This window comes from Gorilla gorilla, chromosome 7, assembly GCF_029281585.2.
Source record: "Gorilla gorilla gorilla isolate KB3781 chromosome 7, NHGRI_mGorGor1-v2.1_pri, whole genome shotgun sequence".
In the NCBI taxonomy this organism is placed as follows: domain Eukaryota; kingdom Metazoa; phylum Chordata; class Mammalia; order Primates; family Hominidae; genus Gorilla; species Gorilla gorilla.
Window position 1 is genome coordinate 92,544,463 of NC_073231.2, and position 17,426 is coordinate 92,561,888.

The 17,426-nt window shown below is 38.6% G+C and overlaps 1 protein-coding gene across 1 annotated transcript in view; it reads right to left on the reverse strand.

The window, feature by feature from the left end:
- CNGB3 (cyclic nucleotide gated channel subunit beta 3) overlaps positions 1–17,426 on the reverse strand; it is a 170,822-nt gene that overhangs the window by 95,136 nt on the left and 58,260 nt on the right. The window contains exon 4 of the mRNA XM_004047247.5: positions 1,691–1,845. Within this exon, the coding sequence (XP_004047295.5) occupies positions 1,691–1,845 (155 nt within the window). The remainder of the gene's footprint in view (positions 1–1,690; positions 1,846–17,426) is intronic.

Consider the following 17,426-nt stretch of genomic DNA (forward strand, 5'->3'; position numbering starts at 1 on the left):
GACATTCTCACATTAAAAAAGAAAACAAATCATGTTGTATATCTTAAAGTATACAATAAAAACAAAATAAAATAGTAACATTTATGAAAATATACAGGTAATGAAAACACTGAAATTTGGAAATATGTAACAGGTTTAAAGCTCACAAATAAGGTGTCACAAAGGTGTTACAAATAGAGTATTTTAAATACAAGCTTGATTTTCACATACTTTGGAGCATCAATAAAGCCAGAGATCCGAAACACTGCAAATGTACATCATTCCACAGGTTTTGGTTTGGTGCTTCTTTACCCTCACACATGTCACACACAATATTCTTTTCAATATATCTTTATCAAAGTATAATAACTATGATTTCTTTTAGCCTCTTCTGTTTAAAAAGAAACTGTTATACAATACACAGTTTATTTTGAAAACCCACATTCTCTTATACAGAACTACAAGGAATCTCAACTCCATCCCATGTAATTATCAACTTGATTTGCATTTATGTGTTAAACAACAAAGCTTTGTTCTATTCTTTTCCTGTATGTATATAAATATTTTACATAGATGTAATTATAGTATGTATTACTTTTGTGCTCTATATTATCATACTGATTTTTTTTTTTTTTCGGAGTCTTGCTCTGTCGCCAGGCTGGAGTGCAGTGGCGCAGTCTTGGCTCACTGCAACCTCTGCCTCCTGGGTTCAAGCGATTCCCCTGCCTCAGCCTCCCGAGTAGCTGGTACTACAGGCACGCGCCACCACGCCTGGCTGATTTTTTGTATTTTAGTAGAGACAGGGTTTCACCATGTTGGCCAGGATGGTCTTGCTCTCCTGACCTCGTGATCTGCCCGCCTCGGCCTCCCAAAGGGCTAGGATTACAGGCATGAGCCACTACGCCTGGCCAATTAATTTTTCATACACACATTTTTGTAATTATTAGCGTGGTTGATAATAGTCCCTCCCCTTACTTGATTGGTTTGTTGATGTCCTTTGCTCTCTTGGATATCCAGGTAATATTCCTGTGTTTTTATAATATGTACTTTGCATAATATGGATATTTTAAATATTTACAATAAAATTTGTTATAGAAGATACTGTTTGTGTCCTACACATATATCCTGAGCCTGGAGGTCACCTGTAGGAGGCTTCCCTGCATCTGTCGGAGGATTTCCTCCAGCAGGTTTACTGAAAGTGCTGGGGAGGTAACAGTATCAAGCTCCAGCACCAACCAGTTTCCTCCTCTTCCATTCAAGTAATTTTCAAGTATGATCCACACAGTTTTTCAGCTGGATAAAGCCCCAATGGCAGAGCAGTGATCCTCTTATTTTTTTTCTTTTTTTTAATAAAAAAAAATTGTAAGAGATAGGGCCTCACTATGCTGCCCAGGCTGGTTTCAAACTCCTAGGCTCAAGCAATCCTCCTGTCTTGGTCTCCCAAAGTGCTGGGATTATAGGTGTGAGCCACTGCACCCCGCCAGGTGTGAGCCACTGCGCCCGCCAGTGATCCTCTTATTAACCCATCTGTACTGTCTTAACTTTCTCCTCTGTCTCACCACTCGTACCTTCCTGGATCACTCTCAAAATAAACTGTACGTAAATCATTTTCTCAGGGTCTGCTTTTGGGAGATCCAAACTAAAACATCTGCAAAACACAGGTCCCCTCATCACTTCTTTCTTCCCAGTACTTGGAGGGAGCAATGCTTACCAGTTTGTGGGCTGGCTTCGGGTGAGGAGAGATCTCCCTCTACCAACTTTTTCTTGTAAAGGGCTGTTCTTTGACGCATTCTTTTCACCAGGTTGTGTAGCTGGGCATCAGCATACTCATTTATAACAGGAGCTGCAGGCAGTTTGTTTTGTGGGCTAAATGAGAAAAAAATGGCAATAGAGATGGGCCCATGAAGAAATAGATATAAGGGAAAGATTAAATCTTTTCACCTTCCTTATATATTCAAGATTATTAACTTCCCCTTTTTTGTAATTGAATAGCACAATTCAAACATTAGGTTTAATGGAAACAGTGCTGGTGGAATACAGATTTGTTATTAAAAAAATTAGAATCCTCAAATAGCAAATGGTAACTCTTGACCATATTGGATCTTGATGACAGTGATTCTGTTATTACATTGTATCACTAGGACAAGTAAAGCTACATATGGTGGGGCAGGCAGAAGCCTAAGATGGCCCCAAGATTCCATGCCCCTTGGTATATGTGCCTGCATAATCCCAGGGACAATAAATATGGTGGTTTTATTCCCATCAGTAGTCCATGTTATGTGGCACAGTTGATAAGGAGATTATATAGGTGGGCCTGATCTAATCATACCAGGCCTTTAAAAGTAGAGTTTCTCCAGCTGCTGACACAGCAAGAAGGCAGAGATTTGAAGTACAAGGGAGATTTTACTTGAAAGAAATCCTACATGGCTGATAGTGAAGAAGAGGGTCACCTGGTTAGAATTTCATGAGGCCTCTAGGAGGCTGAGAGTGATTCCTGGCTAGCCGTTCACAAGAAAACAGGGACTTCAGAGGTACAACTGCGGGAACTGATTTTGCCAATAACCTGAATGAACTTGGAAGTAAATTCTTCACCACAACCTCCCAGTGAGAGCCTAGTCTGGCCTGGCCAACACCTTGATTTCAGCCTTGTGAGACCTGAAGCCAAGAACCCAGTTGAGCCCACTCAGACTTCTGATTTGGACCCATTTGCTAATAGCTGGGTGGTTTTTAATTTAATTTTATTTATTTGTTATATCTTCAACTTTTATTTTTGGGTGTTGTTTTAAATCACTTAAGTATGTGGTAATTTGTTATGTGGCAATAGAAAAATAATGTAGCTGCTGTGCTTCAATGAACTTCCTTTTGATTTTTTGTTTGTTTGTTTTGATTGAGTCTCACATTGTCGCCCAGGCTGGAGTGCAGTGGTGTGATCTTGGCTCACTGCAATCTCTGCCTCCCAGGTTCAAGCAATTCTCATGCCGCAGCCTCCCAAGTAGCTATGACTACAGGTGCGTGCCACCACGCCTAGCTAATTTTTGTATTTTTGGTAGAGACTGGGTCTCACCTTGTTGGCCAGGCTGGTCTTGAACCCCTGACCTCAGGTGATCCGCCTGTCCCGGCCTCCCAAAGTGCTAGGATTACAGGCTTGAGCCACCGTCCCCAACCAATGAACTTCCTTTCTGAGAAAATACACAAACAGCCTAGCATGGAGCGTAGAGTAGACATTAGGATACTTCATCAAGACCTGAGCTTCTTCACAGATTTCTCTCAGAGCTCTCACTGTCTATCTTCCTTCCAATGTCTGACATTGGGTCTACATGAGCCCATGTAGGCTCCATCCATACTCTTCTCCTCATATCTGCCCTTCCCATCTCACCTCCAAGTGGCAGCCCATGGGGTTCACAGCGCATCTGGGTAACTTGTAGATTCCACTTAAGAAAATCTCAGTATTGAGTATGAGCCCCTCTCCATGAACCCCTTCCCTACATGGCCCACAAATATATCACATCTATAAATGTTTACAGGTTCCCAGACTATCCATGTTTTTCTCTCTTACCTTCTTATTATCATGGTACAATTTATACTTCTTTCAAAGGTAAACGGTCCTGTCTCAGAATCAAGATCTCCAAATATGTCACATTAGGACATATAAAAGCCTACTTAAGGATGGTAGAGACCAAGGGGCAGTGAACATAGTTCAGATTCATCTTAAACAGTTCAGAAATAGGTGGACACTAGGTCCATAAAGCCAGAATAACTTTTTTCCTGATTAAGACTTGTTGTCATAGATACAATTTCACTGATTCCTTCTTAAAGGTGTGCTTAGAAGTTTATTCATCCATCAAGCAGTTACTGAGTTTCTACTTTATGTACTGCAAATAGAAATATAAGTTAGACAGTGTCAGTCCCGATAGTTGTTCATAGTTTAATGGGGGAAACAAGGATGTCAATCCATAGCTAATGGTAAATAATAAAAACATGTGCAAAGTACTTTGCTCCACACTGAACTTAGCCTGGGGTGTCAAGGAGGGGCTTTGTAGAGGAAGTACACTGTCTTAAGGGACTAGCTTATCTTTGACAGATAAATGATAGACTGTCTTTTAGGCATGGAGATTGATATGTTCAAAGGTATGAAAGAACATGTCATGTTCAGCAGATTTTGGTGTGATTGGAACAGAGTATATTTGTGTGTGTGTAGGGGGCCAGGTGGCAGAGGGTGGCAGGAGTGATGGTGGTTGGGTCTGGAAATGAAAGGTGAGTGAAGTCAGGTTATGATGGTCCCATGTGATCTATTGAGGAGTTTAGACATTAAGCAGTGGGCAAAGAGAGCCAATGCAGGGTATTAAGCAGACAAAAGGCCTGAGCAGACAGCTTTGAACTTTGGAAAATTAGCAATAGTGAGAGGATAGGTTAATGAGCTGTAGTGGAGCTTTTGGAAAATTCAAAGAAGAAATCAAGAATGACTAAGTTTCTATTGCAAGAGACTAGACTCATGAAGATGACATCAATATAAATAGGAATTCAGGAAGCAGATGTTTGTATGAAGTAGCGGCATGAAAAAATTTTTTTGTGTGTGTATCTTCAGTTTGAGGTGTTTGTAGGACCTTGTGTGATAAAACCTTGTCTATGATATTCAGGAGACATTCAGAAATACAGTTCTGACAATAAGAACTTGGTGTTCATCAGTGATTATGGAATATTTGAAGTGATTTATGTGTATAACATCATCATAGACTATAAGATTCTCAAAGCAAGGAACTATGTCTTTTCTTCATACTCCATAAGATCAGCACAAAGTAGGTTTTTAATAAATGCTTATTGAGTAAATACACCCACTACTTTTAACAATTTGTTTGACCTTAGTTGATGTGCCTGAGTGCTTTAAAATATATATAAAAAGCTATGTTGAATGTTGGTGAATCATTAACTATAAAGTCAGGTATTCAAACTGTCAAACTCTCCAGTGTCCCAAGATCTGAGGAGAATATTTTTTCTTTCCCTGAATTATCTATAAGCCCTAATTGACCATATAATTGCCATTTAGTTATATTACTTTGTAATATACTTTGTGCAAACCCACCTCATGGTTAAAATGCTGAAATTCACATGAAAAAGAATGCAAGCATATCAAATACATATCTATATTTTAACTACTATGCATTTTTGTCTTTATGTTAGCTGGAACATTATGATGTCATTTTATTTCATCTTCTTGTCTTTCTCCAGCTTCTTTTCTAGGATCCTTGCCATTCTCCTCTGCCTATATACATATGGAAGCCATGAATGTATTTTTCTTTCGGTAATTTTGTTATGGAACAGGAAAGGCAAATAGAGAGGAAGAAACATACATCATGAGATAAAACCCAAAAGGGATAAAAGAAAGAACCAATGGTTTTGCCTTAGGTAACTATGCTTCATCTGAGCTCTGTTTGCTATTTCTTGTTTATATTACCAATTTTATGCTTTTTAAAGAATTATTCCTAATTCCATGATGAAAGTTTTGGTAAACGGTAAAAATATCTTACAATTCAACTTTTGTGTGTGTGTGTGAGATAGGGTCTTGCTCTGCTGCCCAGGTTGGAGTGCAGTGGTACAATCATAGCTCACGGCAGCCTTGACTTCCCTGGGCTCAAGCCATCCTCCCACCTCAGCCTCTTGGGTTGCTGGGACTACAGGTGTGCAACACCACACCTGGCTAATATTTCTTTCTTTTCTCTTTTTTTTGTTGTTGTTGTTGAGACAGGGTCTTGCTCTGTCACCCAGGCTGGAAAGCAGTGGTGCAATCTCGGCTCACTGCAACCTCTGCCTTCCAGGTTCAAGCAATTCTGCTGCCTCACCCTCCTGAGTAGCTGGGGTTACAAGTGCCCACCACCACACCTGGCTAATTTTTGTATTTTTTAAATTAGACACAGAGTTTCATCAGGCTGGTCTAGAACTCCTGACCTCACGTGATCCACCTTCCTCGGCCTCCCAGAGTGCCGGCATTTCTTTTGTGTGTGAGTCTGTAGACATGAGGTTTCACCAGGTTGCTCAAGCTGGTCTCAAACTCCTGGGCTCAAGCAATCTTCCTGCCTTGGCCTCCCAAAGCACTGGGATTACTGTTGTGAGCCACCGTCCCCGGCCAATTCTACAAATTTTGATAAACATAGGAGGAAACTCATATTGGATGTTGTCTTCCTATTCTATTCTATTCTGTTCTGTTCTAGAGATGGGGTCTCACTCTGTCACCATCATAGCTTACTGAGGCCATAAACTCCTGAGCTCAAGCAATCTTCCCACCTCAGCCTCCTGTGTAGCTGGCAAAAGGTGTGTGCCATCATGCCTTGCTAATTTATTTATTTTTTCTAGAGATGGGGTCTTGCTTTGTTGCCCAGGCTGGTCTTTAAGTAGGAGCTCCTGCCTCAGCCTCCCAAAGTACTGGGATTGCAGATGTGAGTCACAAAAGATGGCCTAAAATTTTATTTATATATCTCTATGAAAGAATAAAGGATTGGTTATTGTTGGAATAAAATTTGTGACTTTTTTTGATAAAGGTACAAGGGAAACTCATTTTTTAAAAAGCTGATGAAAAAGAAAAGAACTATAGTAGTTTCCTTATTTCTTTAAATTCAGTCAGAGGCACAGGCCAAAAAAAATTGTATAATTAACAATTAGGGTTACAGAAGTTTTTACCCTCTAGGGCAATGCTAGTAAGATTGGAATGGGTGAGGCGAGTTAAGTTTTTTGTTTTTTGGGGTAAAGTGGTGGGGTTGCGGGGAAGTCCACTGTGAAAGGGAAGATAGGAAAGAAAAACACCTGGTCTGCAGCTGCACTCAATATTATTAGTTTTAAGAAAGAGAACATTTATAAGATGTGGATCTTGAAATTGGTTCTTTTAAAACTATCTGTGTTTGTTAGGACTCTAAGAAAGTTTTGACGTGCATGCAGGGATAACATATTCTCTAGTTTAAGATGGCTGCTTTAGTATAACATGGAGAGATGACTAATTTTGATGAGCATGGTAACATGAGTGGGTGGTGATCTGTGGTGAGTTCACAGCAGAGATGGTTTCCTAGTTGAATCGTGAAGGATGGACAGCACTTTGATAACATAAAGGGAAGGTATTCAAGGCAAAGGAAACAGCTTTAGAAAAGGGGTGTTCATTGCTGCCTAATAGAATACAATAAAGGCTCAAACATTTTAACGTAAGATCCCAAGTGACCTAAAATTTGGCTTGAATGGTCAGTTGAGGTTGATGGGGAACCATGGCAGAATTCTAAGCAGAAGAGGGACATGATTAGCTATGCTTTGGAAAAATAATTGAAAAAAGAAAGAAGATAATTAGTTGCAGTAAGGAGGAAGTGTGACTTGAAGAAGGGAGATAATCAACTTAAAATATGTGGGTTAATGTCAGAGTATGGAATTCCATGTTTGGTCATTGTACTACATTGAATAATATTCTGCCAACATTTATGTCCACCTGGAACCTCAGAATGTGACCTTATTTTAAAATCGAGTCTTTATAGATTTAACTATTTAAGTTAAGGTGAAGCCATACCGGAGTACGGTGGGCCCTCAATCCAGTGACTGGGGTCTTTATAAGAAGCCTAAGTGCTGGAGTGGCCTATCAACTACAAGCCAGTAACGCTGCCTTTCCTATTTTTGCATCTGCTCATGAATATAGTAATTTACATATAGTTAATTTATGTTTGCCGAGTCTCTCAGGTACACTGATGATGAATAAATCAGAAGAGTATGAATTTTTTTTAAAAAAGCCTAGTTGAAGACAAAGAAGAGACGCAAGGAGAATGCCATGTGACAACAGTGGCAGAAATTGGAGCACTACATTGCTAAGTCAGAAAACACAAAGGATTGTTGGCGATCACCAAAAGCTAGGAGAGAGAGCATGGAACAAATTCTCCCTCAGCTCTTTCAAAAGGACCAACCTTGAATTCAGGCTTCTAGCCTCCAGAACTGCGAGAAAATAAATATCTGTTGTTTTAAGCCACCCAGTTTGTGGTAATTTGTTATGGCAGTCTTAGGAAACTAACAGAGTTAGCAAAGCAGATAATTATGATAACATATGGACAATTCATATGGAAGCATAAGTTGTAAGAGAAATAGCAATACATTCAGTTCAGTAAACGTGAAACTTGAGTCGTAAGTTAAGAATCAAGGTCTCTTTCAATACATTTGGTACAGCAAGCAGTTGAGAATTTAGGTCTGGAAATCGGAAGGGAGGACTGCGGGGTAGATATTGAACTAGGTTGAAATCACCTGTCTAGAGGATGTGGTGGGAATGATATAGTGGATGAGATTACCAGTAAAAGCCTGCATAGAACAAGAAAAATTGGGAAGTCACAACCTTGGAATTTACTGACATTTACGGCATAGCATAAGAAAAGGAACTGAGAAGTAGCAATTAGAGAGATAGATCTAAAAGAGAAAAATGCCACAAAAAATCAGGGAAGGTAAGAGTTTGAAAAAGGAAGTCAGTGGCATCTTATGCTGCACATAAAGTGAGTAGGATAGGGGCAAGTAAGAGTTCACTGGTCATCTTTAAGAACATTGGTTAGGGAGTTATGTAATGCCATCAAATTTTGTCATTTTCTCCCCATTTGTCTTAACAAGTATTTTGTGAAACAGGTATGTAGACTCTTGTGTTTGTTCTCTAAATAGTATTTTGAATTTCTATTCATTATTTTCTTTTGCAAACTTTGCTAGATTCCTTTTAATTCTTAATTAAGAATTAATTCATTTTTCAGTGACTTAACTCATTTCTCAAAAATCCCAGTTGGTTCAATTTTTTTAAAACCCACTATTTCTATCTTGTTGAATAACAGGCAGGAATTAGGCGAAGAGTATTGTATTCTAATTTGGGAAGTTTTTAGGGGAGAAAGGAGCAGGTCCTTTTTCTTTTGCCATGTTTAGGCAATAATTAATGATAAATTCATACAGCTGCCCTCAAAATTTACATCTGAAAAAAATCTCACTTTAAATACATGAGTATTTTTCGTGGGGATACATTTCTGAGTGAAAATAGCACAAAATTATGATTTTTTGCCAAAGTATGTGGCAGTCTACCATAAAGCCTATACATTTTAGGCAAATTTGGGAAAGTATAGCTATAACTCAACCAAGTCTCACTTCACTCCCTTTTCACATTCACCTCTAAATGCTGTGAAGATTTTGAGTTGTTTATCACATTTCACTTGTGCATTATGGTATTGTTTGCACACATCAGTTTGTACATATGGTAATGTACATATGGATGTTATGATGCACAATTTCCTAACTTATTCATGATCTGTGTAGAATATGCTGCAATGCATGTATGGTTCCAACACTTGTTTCCACACCCCATGTTAGCCGTCTACTCTCTAGAGCATTTCTTTTGTTAATCTGGAAGTGCTGGAGGTGTGTCTCTGTTGTTTATTTTTGTTACTAGCGAATCATATTCTATTGTCCCAAAAATGTAATGGTACCTAACCCTGTTTAAAGTTAGTCAACCATTTTAAGGCTAAAGTAACAACAAAAAAAATTTCATAGATTGTGAATTTATATTATACACCCATATGTACACATACCTGCCTATATACACAAAAATCAACACATATAACCAATGGCAACCCTTCCAAAATCTAAGTGCAATTGGAAAAAGAATGAATAAACATATCATCATAAACATAGTCATAATACTAATATATTTAATTTCAGTAAACATTTAAAATTCCCCAATGGCTTCAGGTATTTTTTTGGGAGTAGGAAATTAACAAGTAGGGTGACTGTGTTTTTACCATTTTTTCTCTGTAGAGTAGCAGCCTGAAAGAGTCAAAGAATGTTTGATATAATGTTCCTGAAAATTGGTGTCTTGGGGAAGTTATGAGGTGCATTTTGAACATCTCATTCATTTATTCAACTAATATTTATTGTACACTTATTTTGCACCAGGAAAGCTCATCATATTCTGTATTCACTTTGAAGATTTTTTAGTTAACATTCCTCTCTTTCATTTTACACACACTCTTACATTTATTAGTTTATTTATTTCTTAGTTTATACTCTTCCTTATTAGTTTGTTTATTGATGTTTTCTTTATTTAAAACGTGTTTCATTAGAATGTGTTGTGGGCTAAATTTTGTTCCCCCAAAATTCATATGTTGTAGTCCTAACCCCTAATGTGACTGAATTTGGAGACACGACCTATGGGGAGGAATTAAGGTTATATGAAGTCATAAGGATAAGGCCCTAATCTGATAGGATTGATAGGATTGGTGTCCTTTTTCTTTCTTTCTTTCTTTTTCTTTTCTTTTTCTTTTTTTTTTTTTTTTGAAAAGGAGTCTTGCTCTGTCACCCAGGCTGGAGTGCAGTGGCACAATCTTGGCTCACTGCAACATTTGCCTCCTGGATTCGAGCAATTCTCCTGTCTCAGCTTCCCAAGTAGCTGGGATTACAGTTGCCCACCACCATGCCTGGCTAATTTTTGTATTTTTAATAGAGATGGAGTTTTGCCATGTTGGCCAGGCTGGTCTTGAACTCCTAACCTCAGGTGATCCGCCCACCTTGGCCTCCAAAATTATTGGGATTACAGGCATGAGCCATCGCGTCTGGCCAGGACTGGTGTCCTTATAAGAAAAAGAAGAGGCACTAAAGAGCACTTTCTTTCATCTCATGCACAGCGGAAAGTCCATATGGAAATACAGCAAGAAGGCAGCCATCTATTATCCATCTATGAGGAAGAGAGGCGGCTTCACCAGAACTGAGCCTGACAGCACCTTGATCTTGGACTCCTAGCCTCCAGAACTGTGAGAAAATACACTTCTGTTTGTTAAGCCTGTGATATTTCAGTCAGTGGTATTTCATTACGGAAGCTTAAGTAGACTAACCTGGAATACATACATATCAAGAAAAAAGGGGTAAATCTATTTTAAGAAGCAGGTGAAAAATTAGATCAAGATATTAGACCAAATGCCATAAATCCCGAGATGACAGAAAAAAATGTTGTGAAAACTCTACAGTGCTGGAAAGCAAGACATTGCCACCAGTAAGCCAGAAAACTTGAGACATTTCTGAAAGTTAGAAAGCATATGGGTTCATATGTTAGCTCATTTAATGCTCACAGTTATAAAGTGCTCAGAACAGTGTTGATGTTAATGAAAAAAACCATCATTCAAAACAGTCACAGGAGATGTTCATTGCAAAGTGAGAGGGTTCTGAGAGAGTTTTACCCTTGGAGGAAGTGAATACAAGGGGTCAGAAGGGGCCGTGGTCAACCATTGGGGTGATTCCACACCAATTGCATTCAGAGTAATGAAGTAGGTTGTTCTCTTTTTGACCAAACCCGCATTCAGTTGATAAGTGCAGAAGCATTTTCCTCTAGGCGGTGAGAGGGAATTTGGACTAGAGAAGCAGAGCTGTATCTTAGCAGGATGGCAACAATCAAAAGGAATGGGGGACTCTATGCCCAGACAGTGAGTTGGTCTTATACTACTCTTGACAGTGGTTTTCCCTCATAGTGTAGAAAGAATACGGTCAAGTGAACATCATCTACAGCAATGGCATACCAAGTTGTGGGGTGAGGAGGGGAGGTGGAGTGAGAGGAGGTTGTGGGACTCATCTTCCCCAGGTGTAGGCAATAAATGGGGGACACTGTCTGTAGGAAGTTTAAAAGAACTCCTAAAACAACTAAAAGTTGGTTTGATTTTTATTAACACCATGTGCTAATACTTCTTAAAAACACTGATAAAATGCTTCTACCCCCAAGGTAAACGGCTCCTACTCTTTGCTCTGTGTCCACTACAGATATACACAAGTTACAGGGGCAATATCAAGTACAAAGATGATCACACAAACACCAAATTACCAAGCGATTGCACAAAATCACTACTATGAGAAGCACCGAAGAAAACAAATAAAAAAAAAAACCCCAGTATCTAAAGAAACAGAATAACAAAGCTGATGATATTTTTAAAAAGCTTGATATCTTCATAAAGGTAAGAAAGTATATCTATGTTGATTGGGATAGATTATTGCAAAAGGGAATAGATAAGAGACGTGAAGAGAAAAAAATTAATTATCCAAAAAACAAAAATAAACAACAAAAAAAGATTTGAGATTAGCTAAACTGCAGAATGAACACAACAGAAGAGAGAATGAGTTGAAGAATTCTCCCAGAGCGTAGCACAGGACAACAGGTGTAAAAGTACGCAAGGGAAGTAAGACAGGACTGAAGTTACATCAGGTAAGAAAGGCATATGGAGAATAGATCTAGAAGTTACAACACCTGTATAAATTCCCAAAGGAGAGAACAGGGGAAAAAGAGAAGATAAATCAGTCAAAGAAACTGTAGGGAAACATTATGCAGAGCTGAAGAAATGTACAAGTCTTCAGATTCAAAGAGGTCACCAGCGGTGAGTGAAATGAATAAGAGAAAACTCAAACCTGGCACACTGTCAGAAATCTCAGAACACTAAAATTAAAAAGAAAAATTCTAAAAGCTTCAAGAGATGGAAAAAAACAACAACCTTATAAAAACATTAGATTGGCTTCAGATTTCTCATTGACAACACTGAACACTAGAAGCTAATGGAGCAATGTCTCAAAATTTCCCAGGGAAAATGAATTTTCTTTGAACTCCGTATTGCCAAACCCTAGATAAGATTATCTCTTTGCTTTTCTCAGGAAGACTTCACCTTCCAAGCACAACTCTTCCTTGCTAAGAAAGCAGCAAATTCCATTTTTGTGTCAGCTATTCAGTGGTGGCTTCTTCCTTTTACACTAGGAATATCATGTAAAAGGTAAAAATGTTTAAAAAGAGAAAGCAAATGAAGGAGTTGAAATTTTTCTTAGTGTAGCATGCAGAGCTCTGTAAAAGTTTTATTGAGATATTTAGTATAGGCCTTGAGGCTAAAGTAGATCTGCTGACCTTTCCCTGAATCTAAATTTTGGAACCACATGCTGAAGAGACATACGCTATTTCCACAGGTCAGGCTGTGGGCCTACTTACCCACCTACCTATCTTGAGTGAGGACTTCCTCTAAGAAGTAATTCATGCCCAGATGGACTTACTGCATGACAGAAGGAAACACCTACAGAAAAATAAGTCCTGATTTCCTGCCTTTGAGGTGAAGCAATCCCAACCACTACTAAAGAGGGGTGGATGAATATCTTGGCTTCTGACCAATTAGGTCAGCAACTTCTCCAGCTATGAGTAAATTGGGAATGAAACAGGGGATAGCAAGAGGCCAGTTTGACAGGGGGATTGTAGAGGTACTTCAACTCCCCAAAACAAATATCAGTGTTTCTGAGGTTGATTTGTCGTTGCCTCAATAGCAGGATGTGTGGCTGGGGTCTGGAGATGAAAGCAGAAGTACATGATGCAGAGATTGGCTTCTTTCATAGCAATGCCAGGAGAGATGTGTGGAGAGCTCCTGGAAGGGAGGGGTTCCATTCAAAACAATTCAATCATCTAAATGCAAACGTAGGACATTTGTAGAAAGAGGGAAACCAAGAACGTCCGAGTCAATAATGCAAAATCGCATGTGAGGCTTAGAGAAACCAGAAAGAGCACAGACAGAAGGAAATCAGAGTAGGGAAGGGGGAAGAAGTCAGGGTGCCAATAAACAGAAATGTGGAGTAAGGTCCTGTTTCTGCACATTGGGATTCAGGACTGTAAGACAGAGTTCTAAACTCTGGTGACCTGCATGTGGTTGAGGTCAGCTGTTAGAGCCCTGGAGCACCAGGCTCCCAGTTTTTGACCATCTAGAAATTAGGAGGTTCAGTGCCTGCCTGGGAAAATTCTTGGGTAGATTCTTCTTTAAGAGCGACTAGGTAGTAAATGGTTATCAGGATTATACTTCCTTGACTGGAAAATATTTACACAGCTTTTTTCTCTGAAAGTATAGATAGAGACATCATTTTTATTTCAGATAAAGAATTAACAGCACCTAATAAAGAAAGAATGGAGAATGAATATTCAGGTTGATGTTGAAATAAAGGAGAGTGCAGTGCATATAGTTAAGAGATACTCTGAGTGCCAAATTAATGTCTGGTTCTTTTTCTTCTTCTTCTAAACAAAAACCCAGGAAGATACACTGAGTTGGTCTGAATGCACTAAAGAGCCAAACTAAGCATATCCAAGCAGGTGGCTGGGTATGTGGGTGAAATTTAAATGATTTTTGACCTTCAAACCACTAAATGAAGGAAAATGGAAATGTCTATTAGAAGTAGGTTAACAAAAAAGAGTAAGGTGAAATTAAACAAATTGCTGATAACTGCTGAAACTCAGCAAGAGAACTGTACTGGTAGTCTGACTGTACATTGAAACGTTCCTTAAGATGCAAACAGGGCCGGGCGCGGTGGCTCACGCCTGTAATCCCAGCACTTTGGGAGGCCGAGGCGGGTGGATCACGAGGTCAGGAGATCGAGACCATCCTGGCTAACATGGTGAAACCCCGTCTCTACTAAAAATACAAAAAATTAGCCGGGCGTAGTGGCGGGCGCCTGTAGTGCCAGCTACTCGGGAGGCTGAGGCAGGAGAATGGCGTGAACCTGGGAGGCGGAGCTTGCAGTGAGCTGAGATCGCGCCACTGCACTCCAGCCTGGGCGACAGAGCCAGACTCCGTCTCAAAAAAAAAAAAAAAAAAAAAAAAAAAAAAAGATGCAAACAGATGGTAATAACTTTTCTTTTTTAAGGAATTATATTTTCATGAAGACATTTATACTGACTAGGTCACTGCCATAAGTCTTGATTGGTGTCAGTTATCTACTGCTAGGGACAGACCTGCAGGATATTCATGTACCACTAAAAAGCTACCAAGTGATTTTTGACAAAGGTGCAAGAGCAATTCAAAGGAGAAAAGATAGCCTTTTCAACAAATGGTGCTGGAGCAACTGGACGGCCATAGGCAAGAAAAGTGAACTTCAACCCAAACCTACACCTTATACAAAAAATTAACTCAAAATGGATCATGGACTTAAGTGGAGAACATAAAACTATATGTTTTAGAAAACAATAGGGAGAAGTTCTGGATCTATGGCTGGCAAAGAGTTCTTAAGTTGGACACTAAAAATACAGTCCATGAAAGCAAAAATCAATCAGATTGCACTTGATCAAAATGGGAAACTTTTGCTTTGTGAAAGATATTGTCATGTTAAAAGCATGAAAAGGCAAGCTACAAGCTGCAGAGTGGGAGAAAATATTCACAGACTACCTATCTGACAAAGGTCTAGTATCTAGGATATAAAGAATTCTCAAAATTCAACAGCAAAATACCAAAACAATCTAATTATGAAGTGGGTAAAACACATGAACAGACATTTCACAGAAGATGATATGCAGATGGCAAATAAGTAAATGAAAAGGTGTCTCGCATCATTAGCTGTCGGGAAATGCAAATTATAACTACAATGAGCTATAACTACACATCTATCAGAATGGCTAAAATAAAAATAGTGACAACACCAAATGCTGACAAGCCTGGGAAGAAACTGGATCACTCATACACTGCTGCTTGGAATGTAAAATGATGCAGTCACTCTGGAAAACAGTTTGACAGTTTCTTATAAAGCTAAACGTGCAATTATCATATGACCCCTATAATTGTACTCCTGGGCATTTATCCTGGAGAAATAAAAACTTTGTGTTTGCACAAAAACTTGTGCACACATATTCATAGATTTATTTGTAATAGTCCCAAACTGGAAGTAACCTGGATGTCTTTCAGTAAGTGAATGGTTAAACTGTGGTACGTTCATGTCATGGAATACTTAGCCAAAAAAAAAAAAAGGAATAAACTCTTGATGCATACACAATTTAGAAAGATCTCTGGAGAATTATATTGATTAAAAGCCAATCTCAAAAGACTATGTACTGTATGATTCAATTTATATGACATTTTTGAAATAACAAAATTGTAGAGATGGAGAATAGCGATTGTCAAGGATCAGGTTGCAGTGTGGTTATAACAGTGCAACATGAGGGATCTTTGCAGCATGGAATTTTGTATTTTGACTCTGGTGGGGGGATACATGAGCTTGCAAATGTAATAAAATTGCACAAAACTAAATATGCCATACACAAACACACACGCATGGATGAGTACAAGTAAAACCGGAGAAATATGAATAAGATCAGTGGATTATCATTGTCAACATCCTGGTTGTGAATTATCATTTTCAATATCCTGGTTGTGAGATTATTGTACTATAGTTTTGCAAGATGTTACAATTGGGGAAACTGGGTAAAGGGTATATGGGATATTTCTGTATTATTTCTTACAACTGCATGCAAATCTATCCCCAAATTAAATTTTTAATTCATAAAAAAGGCCTCACTAACCTGAGGGCAGGCTGTTTGCTTAGTTATGCTGAGCATACTTACTTACGCAGAACCTGGAGTTCTATAACCTTGTCACTCAGAGTGATCCACAGACCTCTCACATTGGCATCCCCTGAGAACTTGTCTGGGCCCCTTCCTAGGCCTATTGAATCAGAATCTGCGTTTTCACAAGCTCCTCAGTTAATTTATATGCACATCGACATTTGAGAAACATTGTTTCATAAGAGGAGTCTTGCAATTTTATATTGTAAAATGTTGTCAAGAGCCACACTTCCTCCCCCACAAAGCTTAAACATCCTTTCTCTTCTCTTGAGAGAAGGGTAAAAAGTCCTGAGTTTTCTGGAATGCTAGCTGTGTCTATATCACTAACGATTCTCGCAAAACTCAGTGGCTTTATTAGGTTCCTTTCAGATGAATGAACTAAAGCCCAGTCTATCTTACTGAAAAGTCATATATGAAGATAGGTGATAGAAGGTTAGAAACAAATTATGACTGAGCTAACAGAAGAGAGAAGTGAAAATAATTAGAACTCAATGTTTATTGAGCTTTAAATAGTCAGTATTTTGATTTTAAGAGGCAGAACTAGTCTTATAATGAATATCTTCTCCTTAAAAAATGGAGAACATTTAGAATACATGGAACACAACTAAATAAGAATATAGTTATTAGGGTTTTATGTTAGCAGTGTGTGCCAGAAGGTGAAGTTGTTAATATTTAAACTGAATGACACAAACTTAGTTTGCTTATATGTAAAGCTAATATTTTACAGAGGAGAATAATGTATTAATAATAAACCATGGGAAAACACTTTGAATCTTCAAGAGGAAAATGTAGAAATGAAGAACACCATATGGTACTATAACATAAATTTCTAAGGCTATTCAGAGAGGCAGGCTACTCTCCTGACGAACATTGTCATCAAATTTTACAGTCCAAATTACTTACCATGTCTTGTGCAAATAATTTGTATGGTCTGTCACATACTGTATTACACTGAATATTCAATTCAAATAGCCTAGTTTCTGAAGGGCATAACAGCACATAGCTGTAAAACTTACTCATAAATCATATGGGCATGGTTAATGGAGCTCACCGTTCGATCTATTTGTAGTCAGTACAGATCTGGGAT